The 20,139-nt window shown below is 41.2% G+C and overlaps 1 protein-coding gene and 1 long non-coding RNA gene across 2 annotated transcripts; both read right to left on the bottom strand.

Annotated features, from left to right (window-relative positions):
* Positions 1-654: 654 nt before the first annotated feature.
* Positions 655-3,143, bottom strand: LOC308314343. The gene is made up of 2 exons (XR_013963960.1): positions 1,711-3,143; positions 655-1,462 (listed from the first exon to the last, which is right to left on the bottom strand). It is a non-coding gene; the product is annotated as an uncharacterized lncRNA (long non-coding RNA).
* Positions 3,144-4,483: 1,340 nt separating this feature from the next.
* Positions 4,484-13,579, bottom strand: LOC308314342 (tropomyosin alpha-1 chain-like). The gene is made up of 10 exons (XM_080761926.1): positions 13,362-13,579; positions 12,529-12,654; positions 9,100-9,233; positions 8,469-8,586; positions 8,077-8,147; positions 7,183-7,258; positions 6,920-6,982; positions 6,731-6,800; positions 5,960-6,038; positions 4,484-4,793 (listed from the first exon to the last, which is right to left on the bottom strand). The coding sequence occupies exons 1-10, from the start codon at positions 13,473-13,475 to the stop codon at positions 4,790-4,792; spliced, it is 855 nt and encodes a 284-aa protein (XP_080618052.1). The 5' UTR covers positions 13,476-13,579; the 3' UTR covers positions 4,484-4,789.
* Positions 13,580-20,139: the final 6,560 nt, after the last annotated feature.

Raw genomic sequence — 20,139 nt, 5'->3', positions numbered from 1 at the left:
ATGAACTCAAAGTGCGTAGACCACTGGTTCCACTTAAGTCTTAATTATACCTTTAGTTTTAGCTTGAGACCCAAAAGAGAAATGTTAGGTCTCCCCAGGATCCAACCCAAGCTAGTTAAAATAGCAACGCATCAAATAAGCGTTGTGAGCTTGAAGATCATCTATTTTCACTCACTTGTGTTTGGAAACAGTGGTGTAACAACAGTAAATAATAAAGCTGTAAAATGAACAGGTAACCAGACAGTGGGCTTGTGGTTAGAGACAGTGTCCGCCCTGAAACTGGGAGGTCGGGGTTCGATCCCCGGCCGGGTCGTACCAAAGACTGTAAAAATGGGACCCAATGCCTCCCTGCTTGCCCCCCAGCATCAAAGGGTTGGATTGGGGGGTCAAATCAACTAATCAAATGATTCCCGAGCACGGCACGGCTGCAGCTCACCGCTCCAAGAGATGGGTCAAATGCAGAGAACGTGTGACAAATCGCATGACACTACCCAAATTCATGCTTTGTCACATGCCAGAAATAACATTGGCAAAAATATTTTTTGGCTTAAACTCTTATAACTCACCTGAAAAAGCAATTATAGGGCATAGGCTATTGGCCATTATATATATAGCATATAATTTCAGCACAATTTACAGCACAAAACAAATTAGAAAATCTCAAACGTGTACTTTTATTTATATTCACTATTTGTACATTTCAGTTATCATATACATTTGAAACATGATGTACATCAACGAAACATTGGTAAAACGATGCACAACCAGATAACCAAAGATCATTCTATTAGACAAGATGAACAAATTTTGAACTGTGGTTTAAAGAAAGACAAATGTACTGAAAAGTATGTTTATGTTCCCATAAACAAAATGCTTTACACTGCAATTAATTTCACACAGAAACATAAATAAACTTTGGGAGTGAAGACAGATACCTGTACAACCACTGTTGAACGTAAATAAAATTGATTTTTGGCCTTCATAAAAAGGTAGTCAAAAAATAATTACATTTCCCCAAACTGTTTGATATTATAATACAGTAGCACCAGTATACATACGATACAGTACAACCAGGCATATTCAATGTCTACTTGCATGACATTGAGGTTTAATTAAGTGCAAAATTTCTCCACTTTGTCCTTTGATAGAAATGTATAGTACATGCATTACCAAATGCGGGTTAGGTTGTACAAGACTAACAACATTGTAGATTTATAACACCCTTTTAACCAATGCACATGTATTTTTACCACATGACTTGTCAAGCAAAACACAATTATTTCAGAATGCATACATTGTTACAAGAATAAAAATCAGCTCGCAAAGAACGGTTTCTCAATTTGGGTCTCATTAAGGAAATGTTATACCATCCCTTTTACACAGTAGAATCCTCACTGTTAATTTACCCATTTGGTAACTTACATTTGTTCACTTTTATAGTTAGGTAGAGTAAGTGATTTCACTCAAAAAAACCTTAGGTTTCGTTTTTGGCTGTGGGACCTAAGCCTTCGGTTAATCAGGATAGAGAGTCAAAAACGAAACCTACGGTTTTTTGACCCCCAGGGGTTAACTGGGGACAGGGAGGAACTCCTTATATGTTCAGCACACTCTATAGTAGAGAGGATTATCACAACAAAACAAAAAAATAAGTGATATTTGAATTAAGTGAAATCACTTACTCTACCTTTAAAAGAACACTGAGGATTTTACTGTGTTCCGTTGTTCTTCGGTTGAGTTCCACTTAAAGCAGTACGGTGCAATAACAATAGCATCTGGCCGTTTGTACTCCATGGAGATGGAATGGAAGGAGGGTGGTTTATGGCAAGCAAGGTGCAGGTACAAAAAGCCAAAACCTGTGTGTGTGTGTGTGTGTGTGTGTGTGTGTGTGTGTGTGTGTGAGTGTGTGAGAGAGAGAGAGAATGTTTTCACATATTATTCAGTTCCATTAGAGTCTGGTCCAGCATCTGGTGCATATCGAGGTTCTCTTCTTTAGCATGTGACAGTTTCTCTGCGAGAACATCAAATGAACAACATTAATTATCACACGAACACGCATGCACTCTTCAGATGTTTAGCTTGCATTATTACTAAAGCTGGCCACAGTGTATCAACTCAGGTCAGTCACAAATCTAACCAATCATGCAACAGTGGTTCCCAAACAATTTTGGGGTCGCAGACTCATTTTTAAAGGGCACGTGTCATGCTTGAGCTTGTAGATTGGCTATTATCACCGTTTTGATAGGCTCGGAATATATTTTTTATTAAGTTTGGGTGCCAGGTAGACACCAAATTAGGGTGGCACCGATATATTGGGCACATATCTGTAGGACGATTTGTCGTTATCGGTCAACATCGTTATCGGCCAATACAACTGACATTAACCGATGGCAGTAGCCAATATTTATCTTTTGTTGATAAGCATACATTTTGTGTAGATTCTGAACATTTATTTCTTCTTGTATTGAAGATGTATTAGTTTCCCCTGGCACAAAAGGGGGAAACAAAAACGAAATAACATATCGGTATCAGTATTGGCTATGGGCCAAATTGTTACTTTAAATCGGTATTGGCCAAGAACTTCTATATCGGTACATCCCTACACCAAATATCTTTTGGATCTCAAGCTAAAACATTTGCGAACCACTGATCAAACCAGACATAAGGGTGATTGCAGGCAAGCAAACCATGCACAACGATTACAGCTTACGATAAAACGTTGTCTATATATAGAATGCATTGATACAATACAATATACACTACATCCATATAAATCCACCAATATAATGCAGCGTTATTGTTAATAATCCCTGATTTTGAGTGCACAATACTGTGTGTGCACACAAGCAGCAACACAATATCTCGAGCAGAGCAGGCATCATACAATGCAAACATAATTTTCCTGAATACTCAGATTGTACAGTATACACATTTAAAGTACATGGTTAAAATGTAACAGTCACTGTTTAGTCCTCATTCAAGACCAATCTTAGTTCATTAGTGAGAAGGCGTTTTTTCTCAAGTTGCTGGTAGAGAGGATCTTTGCAGTCAGAAAGCAAGTAGAAAGGAGGAAAGAAAAGAGGATTTAGTGGAAAACTGGAAAAGAGCAGAGAATGTACCATGCCAGTTGTACTACTGTACCTACCTCCTCTGGAACAGGTCAGTGTCGTCGTCCCCCCCCCCCCCCCATGAGAACTTGTATTACTGAAGCTAAAGCATAAGACCTTATACTTAGTTGTGTGCTCAGTCGGTGGCTGAGCAGATCAGCCATTTTCAATGCACGACACCAAGAATAGAGTAAATCAGGCATAATTTACATTTAGTCTTATGCTTCCCAAAACGATTTAACAACTGAAATGACCGGTAAGTGACAATGAGGTACGGCAAAGTATAAATTAGGCTTGAGCAACCGGGATGTAAGAAAATCGAAAGGGATGTTTATAAAGTAATAAAACGTTAGGTAAAAACCACGGTCCTCTCACGTTCACGCATTATTAGGACAATATCAGTCACTAGAACCAAGGACAGGCGTTTTAATGAATCCATCATGGTTAAAGTAGAGTTTGAAGTTACACACATTTGAAAGTGAAATATCCCTTTAATACTTCTACATGAGGATGTTTAGGTAAATAAACGAAGAGTATGATATTGTACCATATACCATTCTATAGTCATATCAGCAGTCAAACTTGGTCAATTCTCATGGATAATCAACATCTGATAACAGTCATTAGCACAGGCACTGTATCAGATAAACGTGAAGACAAATTTGAGACCATAAGGAAGTTGGCTTAACGGTTTTATACTCCCACTTCTTTGATCTCAATGAATACGTTCAATAAAGAAGCATTAATCATTCATGACCAATACCTTTAGACGGGCAACTGCAAATGTTTTCCAAATTCTCTGGAATATATGAGTTTTAATCAAAGAAGAACCAGCAAGTGTAAATCTATAATTTATTTAGAATAGTGACAGGATACTGCACAAAGATCATGAGTCATCTCTAGCATCCCAATGGATTCAAACAATCCGTCATCCTAAAGTACTTCGTCCACCACCACGATGAGGCTAAACAGATCCTGCAAAAGCCCAATTGATTCTCGCTTCTCGTGACGATAATTAACCAGTTGAAAATACATCCCTCGTCCAACAGCATGTCTCACAGCACTTCTTCCACTGAAGCACAAATTAGGCTATACTGCACTATATCCTCTCAATTTCCAACGATTACTCCACCTGGCCACATTCTCTGTAACAATCCAACGCCAATTCATGCTTTTCAAAACATTTCCAATGTCTTCTACTCCTGCCACAATACTAAAGGTGTTGAAAAGTGCTAGCATGCATCAGTTTTAAAATCATGAGAGCAGTCGCAACTCAGTTCAGCTACTATGGTTGCAATGCTGCTGCGAAATTGAGAGACTATACTTGGAACTAGTAAAACGGTCTTCAGTTTCACAAACAAACAATGAAATACATAAAATCAAGGCTTACTGGTTTTATTTGAGCCATGAGAATAGAAAAAAAAGGAACGTTGAAAAAAGAAAAAGGACAGATTAAAGAGATACAGCTTACATAGAAGGAAAGGACGTTTATTTTTACACAACGCAGAGAGATTCTAAGATTCTGTACAAGAGATGGGATCCAACTAACGTTGACATGAGGTGAAAACATGAGGAGAGGAAAGCAAAAAAGACAGAGAGGGGCTGGGAAAATGGAGAGCAGGCTGGAGAGAGCGGACAGATGCCGCTCAGCCGGCAGGAGGCGTCTTTGATGTGTTGTGAACAATTTATCTGTGTGGAAGAGAAGAAGTAGAGTGAGCCAGGGGGGCTTGCTGGACGAGAAGGGGCAGTGAAATATTGGGATGCGCACCACAAATCCACCCAGAATGTCGACATGGCGGAACCACGATGCACCTCCTAACCACTTAAGATTTTTGAAAATGTTCAACTTTAATGTCAAGCCCCAAAAATGGACGCCAGTTTAAAAGTGGAGATACATTCAGATTCAACGCACAAAGTCAAGGTTGGAATAACCAGCCCTTGATTGTTGTTGAATTGTGTGGAGAAGCACACCAAGTCATTCTTAAAACAGTGTACCATGTGAATCTCACATGGTGAGACCAGCCAGGATGATGGTAGACCATTTCAACCGATAAAATGGTGCAACAAGAAAGGCCTTTCTTCCAGACAGAAGTAGACCATGTTAGTAGTCAAAACAAGTGACAGGGAGTGAGTTATGCTTGATAGAGAGGGATTAACCCTGGACTACAAGCATAATCAACAAGACTCATTAAAAGTTGAATACAATCTAGTGCATTTCAACAGAATTCTCACATGCAGGAGATCTTTACAAAACTAAAGTCAATACTTAATTAAGAATAATAAAGACAAAAAAAAGAAGGGGAAATGCACAAACTCACACAGAACACTGATTACCTTCAACTTAAAAGTAATGCAGCTGAAACAACACTGATTACTTAAAATTTAAAGAGTAATGCAGTCGAAAGAGAATAAACCCCTAAATAAAGAACACCTCCATACTGTCTTCTGTTCAAACAAGGACTGACACTGCTGACGCAATACAGCATTTCTTCATAGCCACACTCGTCAAGGAGGAAGTATATGAGACTTACGGTTATTGTGGTTTCACTTTTGACTATACAGCAGTGGCTTTTAATACCACCTAAGTATTATACTTGCCCTATACAATTACAAATAATTTTGTATTTTTAGCTGGATGAATAGTCTAAACATTTTAGGAACAGAGACAGATGGAGGAAGGGCTTGCTATAATGAATACATGTATTCATGATACATGAATACATGAGCACAGGCAGGACATGAGAGGGTGACAAGCAGAGTGCTTGAATGTAGAGGGAAAGTGGGGGTTGGGTGTGTGGACTGTGGAGGGGGTGACAAAGGGCACACGCAGGCAGGAGTAGGTGGTGGTGAATTACATGGAGGTCATGTCGTTGAGGGCGTGGTCCAGCTCCTCGCTGATGGCCTTGTACTTGAGTTTCTGGGCGTACAACTCGTCTATTGGGGTGGCAGGGGGTACAGGTGAGGTGAGGTGGTGGGAGGGGATGGCAGCATACATGGAAAGGAAGGAGGTGAAGAGTGGAGCAACCAGGCCACAGAGAGAGAAGGTACACAAGCCATGACAGGCAGACAAACAAAACGGGAAAAGAGAAGGAAGTTATAGCAGAGGACGACAGAATAGAATTGTAACAGAGGCCATGGCAAATTCCTACACGCGTTCCAAGGAATGTAACACCCATTTCCATACCAAAACAGAAACCGCCTCGGCCTTCATAATTACTCTGACAGCCATGTGAAACATTCTTCTACCCACACATGATTTACCTTCACCCCTTGCCCCAAGTCAATAATCTACCAGTAATACTGCAGATCCTGATAAGAAGTAAACATATCCGAACACTGTGAAGCCATAACTCACTTCCACCTACAGAAACAAAGTACACTACCAGCAAAGTTATGGACCGCGACAAGAAGATATATAGCTGGGTTTGAAAAAGAACAGCAATGAATATAAAGGGAGGAAATGGAAATGGTTCTGAAACAAAGAAATGAATAGGCTTAAGCAGAGAGAAAAAATTGTAACAACCACTTACCCTCATCAATGTGACTTAAAACGTAACGATACTGAGGAAAAATACTGAGGAAAGTTCTACAATACCATTCTGAAGCGAAAATTAAGAAAATCATACCTTCCAAGTCATCAATGGTCTTCTCAAGCTTGGCTACTGATCTCTCAGCGAACTCAGCACGAGTCTCAGCCTGTGGTGGAGGGACAGATTTAATGAGAACTCTTTCACGGTGTCATGCTGATCCTACAGCAAGTATATAATAACATGGCCTCCGGCCAACATCTCCAGATAAAGCCCTGGGAAACTTGCCTCCTTCAGTTTGTCTGTGAGGACCTTGATCTCCTCCTCGTACTTGTCCTCCTTCTGCGAGTACTGTAAGACGGAAAATAGTAAAACGAGTCAAACACATGAAGGGAAATTTGTCGGCTTATTTTCATACATGGAAGATGGTCACTGCCTATGAAATAAGGACTTCTGTGTGGCACTCCAGGCTCTTTTGTTCCCTACCCACCAAGGACATGGAGGAGCTGAGGGATTCAATGGGCATGCATTGGTCTACAAGCCACACATACCTTCTCAGCCTGGGCCTCCAGTGACTTCAGGGTGTTGGTCACAGTTTTCAACTCTTCCTCAAGCTCAGCGCATTTGCTGGTGTTTTAGACAAGGGGAGGGGGGTCAAGTGCAAAAGAATAGAAGGATGGGAGGAAACAGAAAGGATGACAAAGTAGGGGGGATAAAGAAGTACACAGACCAGGGAATAGACACAAAAAGGGATAGGAAAAGTAAGAAGAGGGGTAGAGGAAAGAAAAAACAAAAAAGTAAGAACTAAGTAGATTCAAAGAAGAGAGAAACCCAAAGTGCCCCAACGGGGCAGGAATGTGATGTTTTTTAGTAGTCTAAAAGTAAAAGTAAACATGCTTTAGTATAAAAGTTAGTTTATGTAGTTAATATATTTCACATAAGTCTCTTTAAATATGAGAGTTTAAATTGTTGCACACATCCTGCCAAGTTAGAGCTGTGAAAGAGTCAAAGATGCCCGGAATAAAATAAATAAGCGTGAATAATGAAAAGCAACAAACAAACAAGACAGAGATTTCATTCAACAAGGTGAATGAAAGTGAAAAGAGAAGAGACTCAAAGACCAGACTACCAAAGATGCATCTATCGTTATGTCTGCAGTACCTTTGTAATGGATGAGTCTAGTGTTTTTAGGCTGTGCTCCAAAACTCTGAGCTGTTCATCTTCTTCTCGAGTCCGTCTGATAGTGGTTGTGGCATACGATACCCAAAGCCAGTCAAACCACAGTGTGCATGCAAATGACCAGCACATGCAATAAGAACAAAGGGCACATTGCACATATTGAGAACAGGTCTTTGTGTTTTGTGGATTAGTTATTATAAAACCAGCTGTTAAGAAACCTCAGCAGCCATGCAGGTTAGAAGTGTCGATGTGTGTAGAGGTCTTACCCCTCGTTAAGCTCAGCGCGCTCCTCTGTGCGTTCCAGCTCACTCTCAACGATGACGAGCTTACGTGCGACCTTTAGGTGTAGCACAACAAGTGTTACAATACAGTCAATACACACCAAATGGTATTAATTTAACTCTGAGAGTGTACAAATGGACCCAAATGGACCCTTACGGTTCCATTTGGGTACATTTGCACACTCAGAGTTGACGCACTGGATTTTATTATAATATTTTTGTAACTTAGCGGTATGTACAGTAGTGTGTAGGTTGGCAACTTGGCATGTATACTTTGTGATTACAGATGAAAGACTTCAATCTTTTAAATATTTATGATTGTAAGCATGGAAGCATGGGGTGGCTCCTGTAAGTCTGCCAACATCTGGGAAACTCGCCTCCTCGTATTTGCGGTCAGCCTCCTCAGCGATGTGTTTGGCCTCTTTAAGCTGGATCTCCTGCAGCTCCATCTTCTCCTCGTCCTTCATGGCCCTGTTCTCAATGACCTTCATGCCTCTGTGAGAGGAACAAACAGACAGGAGGCGTTAAGAGTCACCTACACTCATGTAAAAAAGCTGCAACTTAACTCGGATCAATGCACCCGCCCGGACGGGCAGACAGAACGCAGGTGGGAAGATGCCTGACACGGGACCTCGCGGAGGACACACATTAATACTGGGAGGTGAATCTTAAATATGCCCTTCCAAAGTCAAGGGCTGACAGCTTCCCCCTGCAGCAGAGGTAGGGGATATAGTATAGTTTTACATTTGAGATGACAGTAAAGGACTGTACACTGTCAGGCTCTGCTACATTAAGCTCTGCTGCACAGAGGGGCCGTTTGTATCCAAAACAAAAGCAAAGGGAAACACAGCCACATGGCCTATTTATCCACAGCATCCCAGTCTGCCTGCCACTGAATACAGCTCATGTTTGCTCAAATGCAACAGTCTGGGGAGCTGCTTGAGAAAAATGTACACAAAAGGAGAACAATAAAGAGATTCCAAATGTGTCTGTCTAAAAGGAACCCACCTCTCGCTCTCATCAGCAGCCTTCTCAGCCTCCTCCAGCTTGGTCAGGGCGGTTGCCAGACGCTCCTGAGCGCGATCCAACTCCTCCTCAACGAGCTGGATACGTCTGTTAAGAGAAGCGACATCGGCCTCAGCCTGATGGGGAAGAAGAGGAGATGATAATGTAAGAAATGTTGAAGATCAGGGTTTACACACGGATATATACACACACATCTACACACAAAGGCGTTTGCACAAATACAAAACATCAACGCAAAGAATGCAGGCGAGTTTGATTTTTTCCACTATGACCTAATGTCTACAGTAGTACTATGCGGCGTCAATTCCAAGTGTCTTAACTCTTAACATTAATCCTGATGCTATTTTTTGGGCATGCCATTATCTAGGTGAAATTTCTGTTTAATAATAACGTTTTTAAATAGCCAAAGAATAAAATAGGGCTTAAGTGGTTAAGAGTTAAATTAACAAACACTCCAGACAGAGTTTACAGTGCAATTGAGGTCTCTGATGTCATTTTTGGCCCTGAGCTGAAAGTAAACATTGTTAAAATGCTTCTCAATGAGAATCTCTAATGAGCACAACGTCCCAGGATGCAAGAAGGTTGAATACCTAGCCTCATTAGTCAAGCCCCTGGAGAACAAGGCTGGGGGCTATTCAACTGTACTACTACTGTCAATGCACACACAATCACAGATTTGTCCCACGGTGAAGCGCCAATGTGTTTTATAATTATTCTGTAATTTACTAAATTTTACACAACCGTAGGGTGTAAGAAGTACTGCAAGTTAAAACGGAATTCGTATATTTAAGGATGGTCATCATTAAGAGACTTAGGGCTGATTCATACTACAATTTTACCGCTGTTTCGGCGCTGTAGTGCTTACAATAGAAAATGTGTGGTGAGGCAGTGCAATCCACTGTAGTGTGTGTGTGTGTGTGTGTGTGTGTGTGTTAAGAAGACAAACTCCAAGGTCTCTTCACCTCGCAAGCATAGTAACTCACTCTGTAAAGACTAGGGCAAAGTGCACCAAGTCGTGAATAGTGACAAAAGAGAGTCGTGACTGTAGTTACCAGTGAACCACAGATAAATGTATCAGCTCAAACACTGGTTTCAACTCCGCCCCCCAAAAAACACCCCATGTTTGCTCAAATCATATTGGCTTGTCGAGATTATAAAGTACTGCAGTTAAAACATATTTTCTACATAGATAGATTTATATTTATTTCCCTCTCCTAATAGCTGCTGCATGGTTTCTCATAGTAGGAAGGAAAATCACTCTTTGAACAGAACACCCCTTGTCCTTATAAGGGCATTGTATAGGCTACACTACACAGCAATGCACTGGTTCCTCCATGCATTTCCTGGTGAGGAAATGCATGCAGAACAATATTAATGTCACTGCAACAAAAATGCATCGATGCTTGACCATCTGTAACCAAAGAGGCTGTTGCAATGCACCGGGGAAACTGATCACTTACCCTGGGCTAACGTTAGTCTGGGCAATAAAACCGTGATGTGGGACTGACGTACACCTTGTAGGATTAAATAAACTCAGTTTACAGCACTGCGGGGTAGCAGACGGTCCCCTATGGAGGAGGGCTGCGTGCTATAGCATCGCATCCCCTCCAAATACGTATTCATATTTTTTACAGGTTACGTATAGCGGATGACACGACCGCCATAATAACTGATTTTCTAAAATAATGGTAAACATTCTTACGTCTTCTCTGCTTTTCCTCTGCGAGAGCAATTCTCTTTGTAATGTCTCGGCTCTCTCTTCAGCACCGTCTGCCTGCTCTTGCAGGGTTTTGATTTTTCGCTTAACTGACTCCACCGTCGCTAGTCCAGGCATTGTTATTAAACAACGATGATAACGATAACAAATACTAAAATTGGTTGTTACTGCAGAGAAGTCCCTTAACTGACATGTGGCCAAAAATGACGCCTTGGAATGCCCTGTGTTCTGCGTGAAGACAGGCTGAACAGTGCGCCAGCTTTTTAAAGACGCACTCAACAGTGGCAAGTCATTTCCACCGGAAGTAACAATGTTTACACAATGACTCTTTTTTTGTGTTTTAGCATATTGCTGCTGTGTGCATCTGCGGTGTACGCGTATTAAATATGAATGAGCGACACTTGGTTTTTAAACTAATATTGTCACTTTAATTGCTATAACTCACCCAGTATACTATTATACTGAGCATCCATCAGGCTCTATTGGATTGATGGCGAGGTTTCTTAGGTTGAGCTACATCGCCCTCTGCCGGACGTGCCTGAAAAGTACACATAAGTGGTGGAAATACTGTACCAGGCCGGTTCAATGGATAGCCTATTGGTCGATCCATAGTATAAACTGCTGCTGGTATGCGTTATCTTACATGACGGTTGTTTACCTAAACTGCCCACATTTTGACTGTCATCTTTCTCAGTGATACATTGTTGAACGTTGTTGTTTGTCAGCATGACATTGTCATATGTTTAATGTTTGTGCAACATGACTAAACCCATTTTTTTCTAGTGGTTCTGACATCTGTTGAGTTGATGTTTTCAGTCAGCCTATTTCCAAGAGGATTTTAGTCGTTTTGAAAATCTAAATCTAAAAAAGTACAAATAACTACAAAAATTAATTATCTTTTTTGAAAATATATAACTTTAATTAACATGTGGCATGGGCATGTTCACTCTCAATGCTACTGTAGGCCTACTGTAGGCATATAGTGTTTTTTTTAAGCATTGGCATAGTTTTCATTTTGTATTATTGAAACATTTTCAAATATTCTGTAGCCTATAGGTGTTCAGATTAGTTGAGAACTGGAGATTAAATGAATTATTCATTGAATGAAGATTTTTCAATAATTTGTCTAAATATACATTTCCTTGAACTGTAATCCTGTCGCACTCGCAAGACTCGGCCACAGCCCCGAAATGTGCGCTCTATCTTGACCATATAAAGCAGTGCGCTATATTTATCCATGCGCTTCTGCGCTCCGGGAAGACTGTGGCTTCTTTCTGCAAGTTCACTTTGTGATATATCCTACCAAAGAGTTCACGACAATGAAAATATCTACAATTTATAGCCCAAATAAATACAATAAATTAGATTTTGGATAGGTCTCTAGCCATACATTATTTGCGTCGAATCGTGAGTGATTGTGGACAGTGAAACGAAAACTCAACAGTAACATTAACATAACATGATTTGCTGTCAGTAATAAACTGGGCAAGTGTGCAACGCCTATACCCAACCCAGGTAATGCATCCCAAGATCCCAATTAGAACGTATAGCCTATAGCCTAAGTCCAGTCACGTTAATGCTGTCGTTTCACAAACTCACAGTGACAAAACAGGACGTGCCAAAGATGTGAAGAAAAAGCTATTAAAGTGCAGGAATAAATGGTGCATTATTTTGTGTCCAACTTCATTACTTACGTCAGCGGCCTTCTTGTCGGCCACCTCAAGTTTCTCCTGGGCGTCTTTAAGAGCCTCGGAGTACTTGTCCAACTCATCCTCAGTTCCCTTGAGCTTCTTCTGCAGAGCTACCAGGTCGTCCTCAAGCTGAGGTGCGCGTGTTTTTAAGTGCAGATAGTTTTCAGAGGTGACCAGCGGGAAAGTGCGTGAGGTGCAGGGCGCACAGGGCGCACAGAGCGCATGACAGAGACAAGACGGACAGACAGATGGAGAAGAGAGAATGGAGATAAAAGTTAGAAGAACTCATGCAAGTGGAATGGATTACCTTCGCCGCCACCTCATCGGCGCTCAGCAACTTTTCCTCCGCAGCCTGGAACTCCTCAAACACTTTATCTCTTTCGTCTTCGGTAATGCGTAATTTCTTTTCCATCTCTCTCATTTCATCCTCTAACTATACATGCATATAAAGAAAAAGTCATAACTTACTCAATTAAGTAGCTATACGTTTTAGAATTACAACAAAACATGCATTAACTAAAATAGATTTATTCTTCACTAGAGTCAATTAATTAAACTACTAGGCCTATACATAATTAAGCTAACATAATTATTGGCATCATTCACTTTCACACCAAAAATTGGCCAGTTGAGATGATTAAGAATATCCCCCAAAAAACAAGGGAAAAAAATTCTTATTCTTAATTTTAAATCCTTATTCGGAATCATCGGTGAAATCAGTTAATCCATATTAGGAGACGATCCATTTAACCGAAGTGCAGCGGATCTCATGCAGCCACCGGTACTCCTGCTTTTTTCTACGGTTCTTTGGGATGTTCCAAAAAACAAATGCCGACCTGTTTGCTCCTGTCCTCGGCGGCTTTCTTGTCTCCCTCTGCCTGCTCAGCTCTGTCCAAGGCATTCTCCTTGTCGAGCTTAAGCATCTGCATCTTCTTCTTAATGGCATCCATGGCTGTTTATTTGTGTTGTTACTGCACGAAAGAAATCGAGGAGAGGAGGTTTCGAGCGTCTGTGCCGAACTGAACGCAAAGCTGGAGTGCGAGCTCTTCCTGACTGTGCCCTGTCAAATATGTACTTTCAAGGGGGGGGCCACTGGATTCCTTTGGACATCCACTACTTTTTTGGAGTGGGCGTGCGCGGTGCCTTCAGCGTGCCCTGTCGTTTTTTTAAGGATCAGCTCTGCGATTCGTCGCTTCCAGACATTTGACCGCTGATATGCCTATATATGGGGTGTGATGGGCAAGCCAACAGCTCCTATACAGAAAGCCTTCCTATTCCCAATGTAATAAAAGCCACTAAACGGACTGAGAAGATGGAGGCAGTTAACTTGAGGGCCACTGGCTGGATGCAGCTTCTATTATCTGTAGTGCAGAAGTGTGTAACAAGTTGTGGTTGTGTCTTTATTCAGCATCATCTAATGCAATTATATAATTGACATCACTTTATTCTTGATTAGGTTTGGCTTTCATGCTGTCATGTCCTACACCTGTCCTGACACCTATCCTAATCCTAGGGTAACTCGCCGTACCATTCAGCTATTTATCATTTTGGGCCCTGGCAGGCTGGGATCTGGACCAAGAGAAGCTCTGGTCAGGCTTTCATCAGCTACAGTCTGCAGAGACTCTTCCTCTGGGATGCATAGCATTAGTCCAGTAAAATAGCTTCTGTCAGTGAGAGACTGAAGTCAAACAGGCCCTAGAGTCATTGTTCACAGTCTGAGATGTGTAAAATATCTAGGGAGGGATTAGGGAGGTGAATAGCCTAGTTAGGCTACCTGATAATATATTGGATATCCCTCCTGTACACTGTTGATGTGTGGCTGTATAGCTGAGTAGCCCTCTAGGGGCAGTCAAATTAGATGGTATTTGTAGGCTAACCTAATTATAGCCACCAAGCAGTTGTTCGTTGAAGAAGAGAAATGTTAAATATACTATTAACTTTTAATGTCACTAATCCACCAATCAATTTATATTTTATATTGATATTGTATTTTATTATTTTTAAGTGTGGAAGATGTTCTATTATATGGTTTATAACACAGTTTACTGCCAGTATGATAAGACTAAAGCCTACATACATGGGTTCTTACATAGCCTCTTCTGCTCTTTGCAAAGATTCTCAAGCAGATATTTTTAGTATTGCCTTCTTAAACACCTGTCTTGGGCATGCAGTAAAGTGTTACCAATATACTCTCTGCCAAGTAGAGCTGCTATGGGATATGCCCTGAAAATAATCCACAGCTATAGTAACCTACCTAATGTTGTGTCTGTTTCTTATGTCATTACATTGGTAGTACAGCCTGCATAAATAACTATCAGCAATAAAAGCATGCATTGCATGTATATACTGTCAAGTTTAAAATTGTCATATACTTTTGAGCGACCTGGGAACCCATTTAAAAAGTTTTTTCTTTTTGCCTCTGGAGGCTCTTCCTCCTTTTTTGTGTAAAACAGGAACTCGGTTTGGTTCCTCCCCTTTCTTTGTCCATATCCTCCTGGGTGCTTCTGTGTTTATTTCTACTAACAGCAACATTACAGGTTTAAGCCAGCAGTTTGTTGATAGGACAGTAGACTGATATGACAGGAAATGGGGAGAGAGATGGGGATCGAGTGACACGCAGCAAAGGTTGTCGGGATCGGGATTCGAACCTGTGACACGCTATCAGGCTGGCAGCCTAGGGTCCCCGGACCACCACGCCGGCGGCCCAGGCCGAGAGATTCACTTTTGAGTGCCAAACAAAACAAAGGTTTATATCGAGGTCTGATAATCCTGCAAGCACCTGTTGTACAGTCTCAGGCATTTGTTAAAAGGAATACTGATAATAGGTGGCGAAATAGTGTCAACCAAGTCCTGGGTTCGATTACGGTTGGGTACCTATGTTGTGTCCTTGTTCCTCTCAGCCCTCCGTTTCCTGTCTCACTGCTGTTCTATTTGAAGAACAAAGAAAAAAAAAGAAAAGAAACAAAGGTTGTAGGTTATGGTTTGTCTTTGTTTGTGGTCAGCTTCTCCCTATTATTTTCCAGAATACCAATCTTGGCAGAGTGTGTGTTCTGTTACACTTTCTTCTTTCATGCATTTCTCAACGCGTGAGCAATGTGGTAAAATGTTTGTGAGGTAAAATGTTTACTCGATTATATCACAAACTGCATGTACAGTATAGTACAAACAAGTACTGCATAATGACACATTGTTCATCTGTAAGTGTTATAAAGTGTAAATTATACCATTACATTTTATTACTGACAGTAAGCACTTTGGGCCTGCATGACTTTCTTCTTTACTTTTGAATTGCAATTTGATCTAATACTAATTGTATAGTAGTTTCACTACTCAGGGGAGGTCTGTGGTGGCATGCTGAATTTGCTGAGGCATTCTGGGAATGAAAATAACCTCCATTATCATGTTTTCCTTCAACATATTGAAACTGTAAAAATAGCCCTAGGTCCAATGAGCCTGCTTTGAAGTGAGCAGTCACAAAGCTTTTTCTCTTGTCTAGAGTTGCCTTCCAAACTCAGATGTTGGAAAATTAGAGGTAATGGAAGCGTTACTGTGCTCACACGTACAGGTTTAGTTATTTACAGGTGCGCTCTGGAGATAGTGAAAGAAATCAAAAGACATGCTCAGGTTGTCTTTAATTTCACCATATTAAAGGGCATTATAATAAATGGCAACAACAGACAGAGAGAGAGCTTTTGAAATTTGACTGTCAGTGTTTTGGCTGTGGTAGCTTTCTGGAGCTACAGTGTTTCCCTTTCCAGCCTCTGAAGTTAAAAATTCTCCAGAGGTATATAATTTTGTGCTCTTTGGGGAAAAAGAAGCAACCCACAGCTACTCAAAGTCAAGTCTGCTTCTGAGCCTTTGTCAGAGAATAGATAATGCTGTCTTCCAAAAAGCATTGCATTGTAAAATACAAGCCATTTAATAGTACAAGATGATTTTGTATACAAATCTCATTCAGATGTTAAGAGAAAACCCTGCACTATAAAATCCCAGTCTTCATTTACAGGTCAATTTGGTTCCTTTTGGACAACAATGAAGACAGGAGTTTGCTGTGTAGTGGTCAAAACAGTGTGTCTTTCATGTGTGAAGACTGAAGATCACCAGGTTAAGCTAGGAATCGACACAGTGCTCTCCCTGCTAGGTGGCAGACAGCTGAGATGCCCTGTCCAGACATTTCCTGATCAAGAATGCATTCCTCTGTGTCTGGCTGCAAGAATTAGTCCTGTCATGATAGCACAATTGCGGTTCTTTTACATGGATGGCCAGTGGACTTGATAGTGATTCCAATAACACAATTGTATTCAAAGTAAACTCAAGTCAAGATTAGAGAAAACATCACACTCATGTGATGTTTTCATGTCATGCACACTCATGTGATGCATCTCATCTCATGTCATGCATCATCATACAATCAATCAGGCAATCAAATCATCACATTCCATGGTACAAACACACAAAGCTAGCGCGCCTAAAAAAGATTATCTGTATGCAATCTGGTTTAGACAACTTTAGAAACAAGGGCAGGTTCAGTTGCGTACTGTATACTTTATTTTATTAAGTTATTTTGGGGTCTTTTTTTCTGAGGGACACAGAGAAACAAGGAGAGAACAGGGGAGTGACATGCAGCAAATGGTCTACCCAGCCCCGGGAGTCAAACCGGGGACTCACTGTCAGACATTAAAGCCTATAATATAGGCCTATGTAGCCTTCGTCAGGTATATGTACCATATTATACCTGACGAAGGCTACATAGGCCGAAACGTTGTGTTTTTTTTACCCCGCCTTGGTAAATAAAGTTTTTTGGGGAGCTTGCAAACTGGTGTGCAGACTTATTCTTTCTTTTCTAGTACTGCCCTACCACTCAGCTATCCTACACCCCAGTAGCAGCTATCATTCACAGAGCACTATTTCCAGTTCCATGGCTATGGTAGTGGTATATCAGTTGATCTGGTACAGTGAGGCTCCCCTATATATGGAATGTCCGGTTTCCCTCTGTGGCTGGCTACTCAGGGAGGAGCTGAACTTGACTCAGTTGTGTGTGAGAATATGTTCGCATAACGGGCCTCTGGGAGAAGAAGAAGGAAAAACAAAACAAAAAAACTTCACAGCTGAATCGATGTCACTGTAAATGAATCATTATGTCTATAATGTAAGCCTTATCTTTATGTCTACGGTATATTATAATTATTCTGCATGTTGAGACAGAACATTTGTCTTTACACTGCCCTCTTGGCCAAAATAACAACAGTTGGTTATGAAACTATATTATTGTAATGGGGCAGTAGTTGTGTATATGCCACCACTATACTACATTACAGTACTATCACCATCTGAAGAGGAAATTATCTGGGGAATCTAAAGCTGAGAATAATTATATTAATGTGTTAAGTCCACAGTAGGTTGAACCTCTAAGAAGCAGAGTGTTAAGAGGGCTTCTTGTAGAATACCATCTGAGGATATACTGTATCCAGACATGGGGGCGCAGATATATATATATATATAGAGAGAGAGAGAGCGCCTTGGATCTCTGTGACCGCACCCTTAAGTTTTAGATAGCTGATGCAGGCGTATATTCATTTAGAGCAGAAAATGGGGAGGGGGGCATTTGGAGGGCGCAATCCAAGCCCGTAACTTGAGCGCCAGTTATGTTCCATTGGCTTAGAGTCCTGACACTTCCAACTGGTGGCATGGTGGACACAAGTGGAGGCTTAACCAAGTCCAACCAATGCACATGCACCGCCTAACATACAGTATGCAACATGATGACTAATTTTGGAAGCTAGATGACCAGGTAGATGGCACTATAGCAATCCTGCAAACACATGTGATGATAAATCTGTCATTGAAACATCACCCTTACGTTTCTCCCAGGGCCTTACCGTACACTGTTCAACAGGCATGATTTTTCATGAGACCCCTGCAATAATTTGTGGTGTCAAATTCCTGGGCCAGGGAGGTTACATATTTCTCCTGCAGGTGCCCTCACCTGTGTGAGGAATTTGCTGCAGCACAAGTGGAGACTGATGATGGAAAGGCTCCATTAAAGGTTGGACTGCCGAGACCCCTATTGAAATTCAGATTTACATTATACGTTATAGGGCGCCCTTAAAGTCAACGGCAATAAGCAAGTCCTCAGTCTGTGCACTGTGCATTACTTGACTATTTTCAGTTTGAAAGTTTGTAAACACATCGGCACTGCTCTCCAAATATACATCAACAAAAGTAAAAACTTCCCCCAGTTTAGCCTTTTGTATTGGAGAGAAAAGGGTTTGCTAAGAAGGATGATTGCAGCCTCAGGGATACCAGTTAGACTTTTTTCAAAGAAAACAAGCAGAGCTATGTGGATAAAAATACCAAAAGTGAAGGTTTTCCTGCACTGAAAAGGCAGCTGTGGGTGGCAGTCATAATGGAGGAATATTTGTGGCCAACCAAAGGACTCCTCCCAAAATGTTTGTTTGTGTTCCCCTTCTACCGATGGGGACGCACAGAGGCAGGAATGTGAGCCATATCTGATGCTGCTCTGTCAGCGTGGACTAAAAGCGGGGGTGCACTAGGGGGGAACTGTCACGATTCATTTCCAAGTCATGCTCGATACCGTTCGAGCATGAGAATCCCGATTCAAAATAAAATGCACTGAAGCACTAGACATGTCACAGCATGGATGCCCACCTTCATATGGATCACACTTCGAATTGGGTAAGCAGACCTTTGAACTTGTGCTGTGCACATCAAGGGTCAAACCAACAGCTGAAGTGAAGACACAATGATTGTTTATGGCCAGCTTGACCTTCACCCAGCTGTAGATTCCTCACACAGCATCAGGGCTTTTCTTCCTTCAGAGATCAGAGGCTGTCGAAAGCTTTCTACTGATACTTTCCAAGTTATTGAAAAGAAAATGTTTTCAAGCTCTACTTTGTAGACAGTTCCCTGCACTTGACAGTTCAGGTACTCTAGTCTGTACTCTGTATAATTGCTGTATTTTGCCACCCTACTTGTTCTGTATCTATTCAGCTCTTGAACCAACATTGTGTTGATAAGAGCCTTTAAATATTTGCCTCGGTTCTTTTACCCCATGATGTCACAAGGTTAGAACTTTCCGTGTTTGCGCACAGAGGGAGAATCCTCCATATGTCCATATAAGGACCCTCTGGTGTAATGGCTCTGTGTAAGAGAGGTGAAGAGACGGAGAGGGGCTAGGGTACCAAGGCTTTTTTATGAGGTCTAAGGATGTACTTGATACTTTCCATTCCATAGCGCTATAAAACATTTTGGTATGTACTTAGAGCCGAGCCACTGTTCTCCCCCATTACACTCCTGCCTATCAGAATGTTCCGGCAGACCGGCACACAGAGACATGAAACGATGACGATTAGAGGAGGATGTTATGGATTGCTGTAGTCAGGCAGATCATGTTCTATTCTGTTCTGACATCGTCTGGCATTATCTTTTATATGGTATCAAAGAGAATAAAAGCCCTGAAGTCATCTCAAGAGCATATCAGGTCCATTCCCTGTTTTGAATAAAAGAAAATGCAAAATAAATGAAGTTAATCTGAAAATGTAATTAGAAACTGAAGGTTTAAAGCTTGTTTATGTGAACGGACTCCAAACCCGA

The sequence above is a fragment of the Protomyctophum bolini genome (genome assembly GCF_963924005.1).
Source record: "Protomyctophum bolini genome assembly, chromosome: 4".
Lineage (NCBI taxonomy): Eukaryota > Metazoa > Chordata > Actinopteri > Myctophiformes > Myctophidae > Protomyctophum > Protomyctophum bolini.
This window is presented reverse-complemented; position numbering and strand designations above follow the sequence as displayed.

What these genes read in the sequence shown, in the direction of transcription:
- LOC308314342 (XM_080761926.1), bottom strand. Translation starts at nt 13,475, where the DNA reads ATGGATGCCATTAAGAAGAAGATGCAGATGCTTAAGCTCGACAAGGAG. An exon ending in CCGAGGACAGGAGCAAACAG is followed by an intron (nt 12,655 to 13,361) that starts GTCGGCATTTGT and finishes CGCGCACCTCAG; the next exon opens with CTTGAGGACGACCTGGTAGC. An exon ending in GACCATTGATGACTTGGAAG is followed by an intron (nt 6,039 to 6,730) that starts GTATGATTTTCT and finishes CCACCCCAATAG; the next exon opens with ACGAGTTGTACGCCCAGAAA.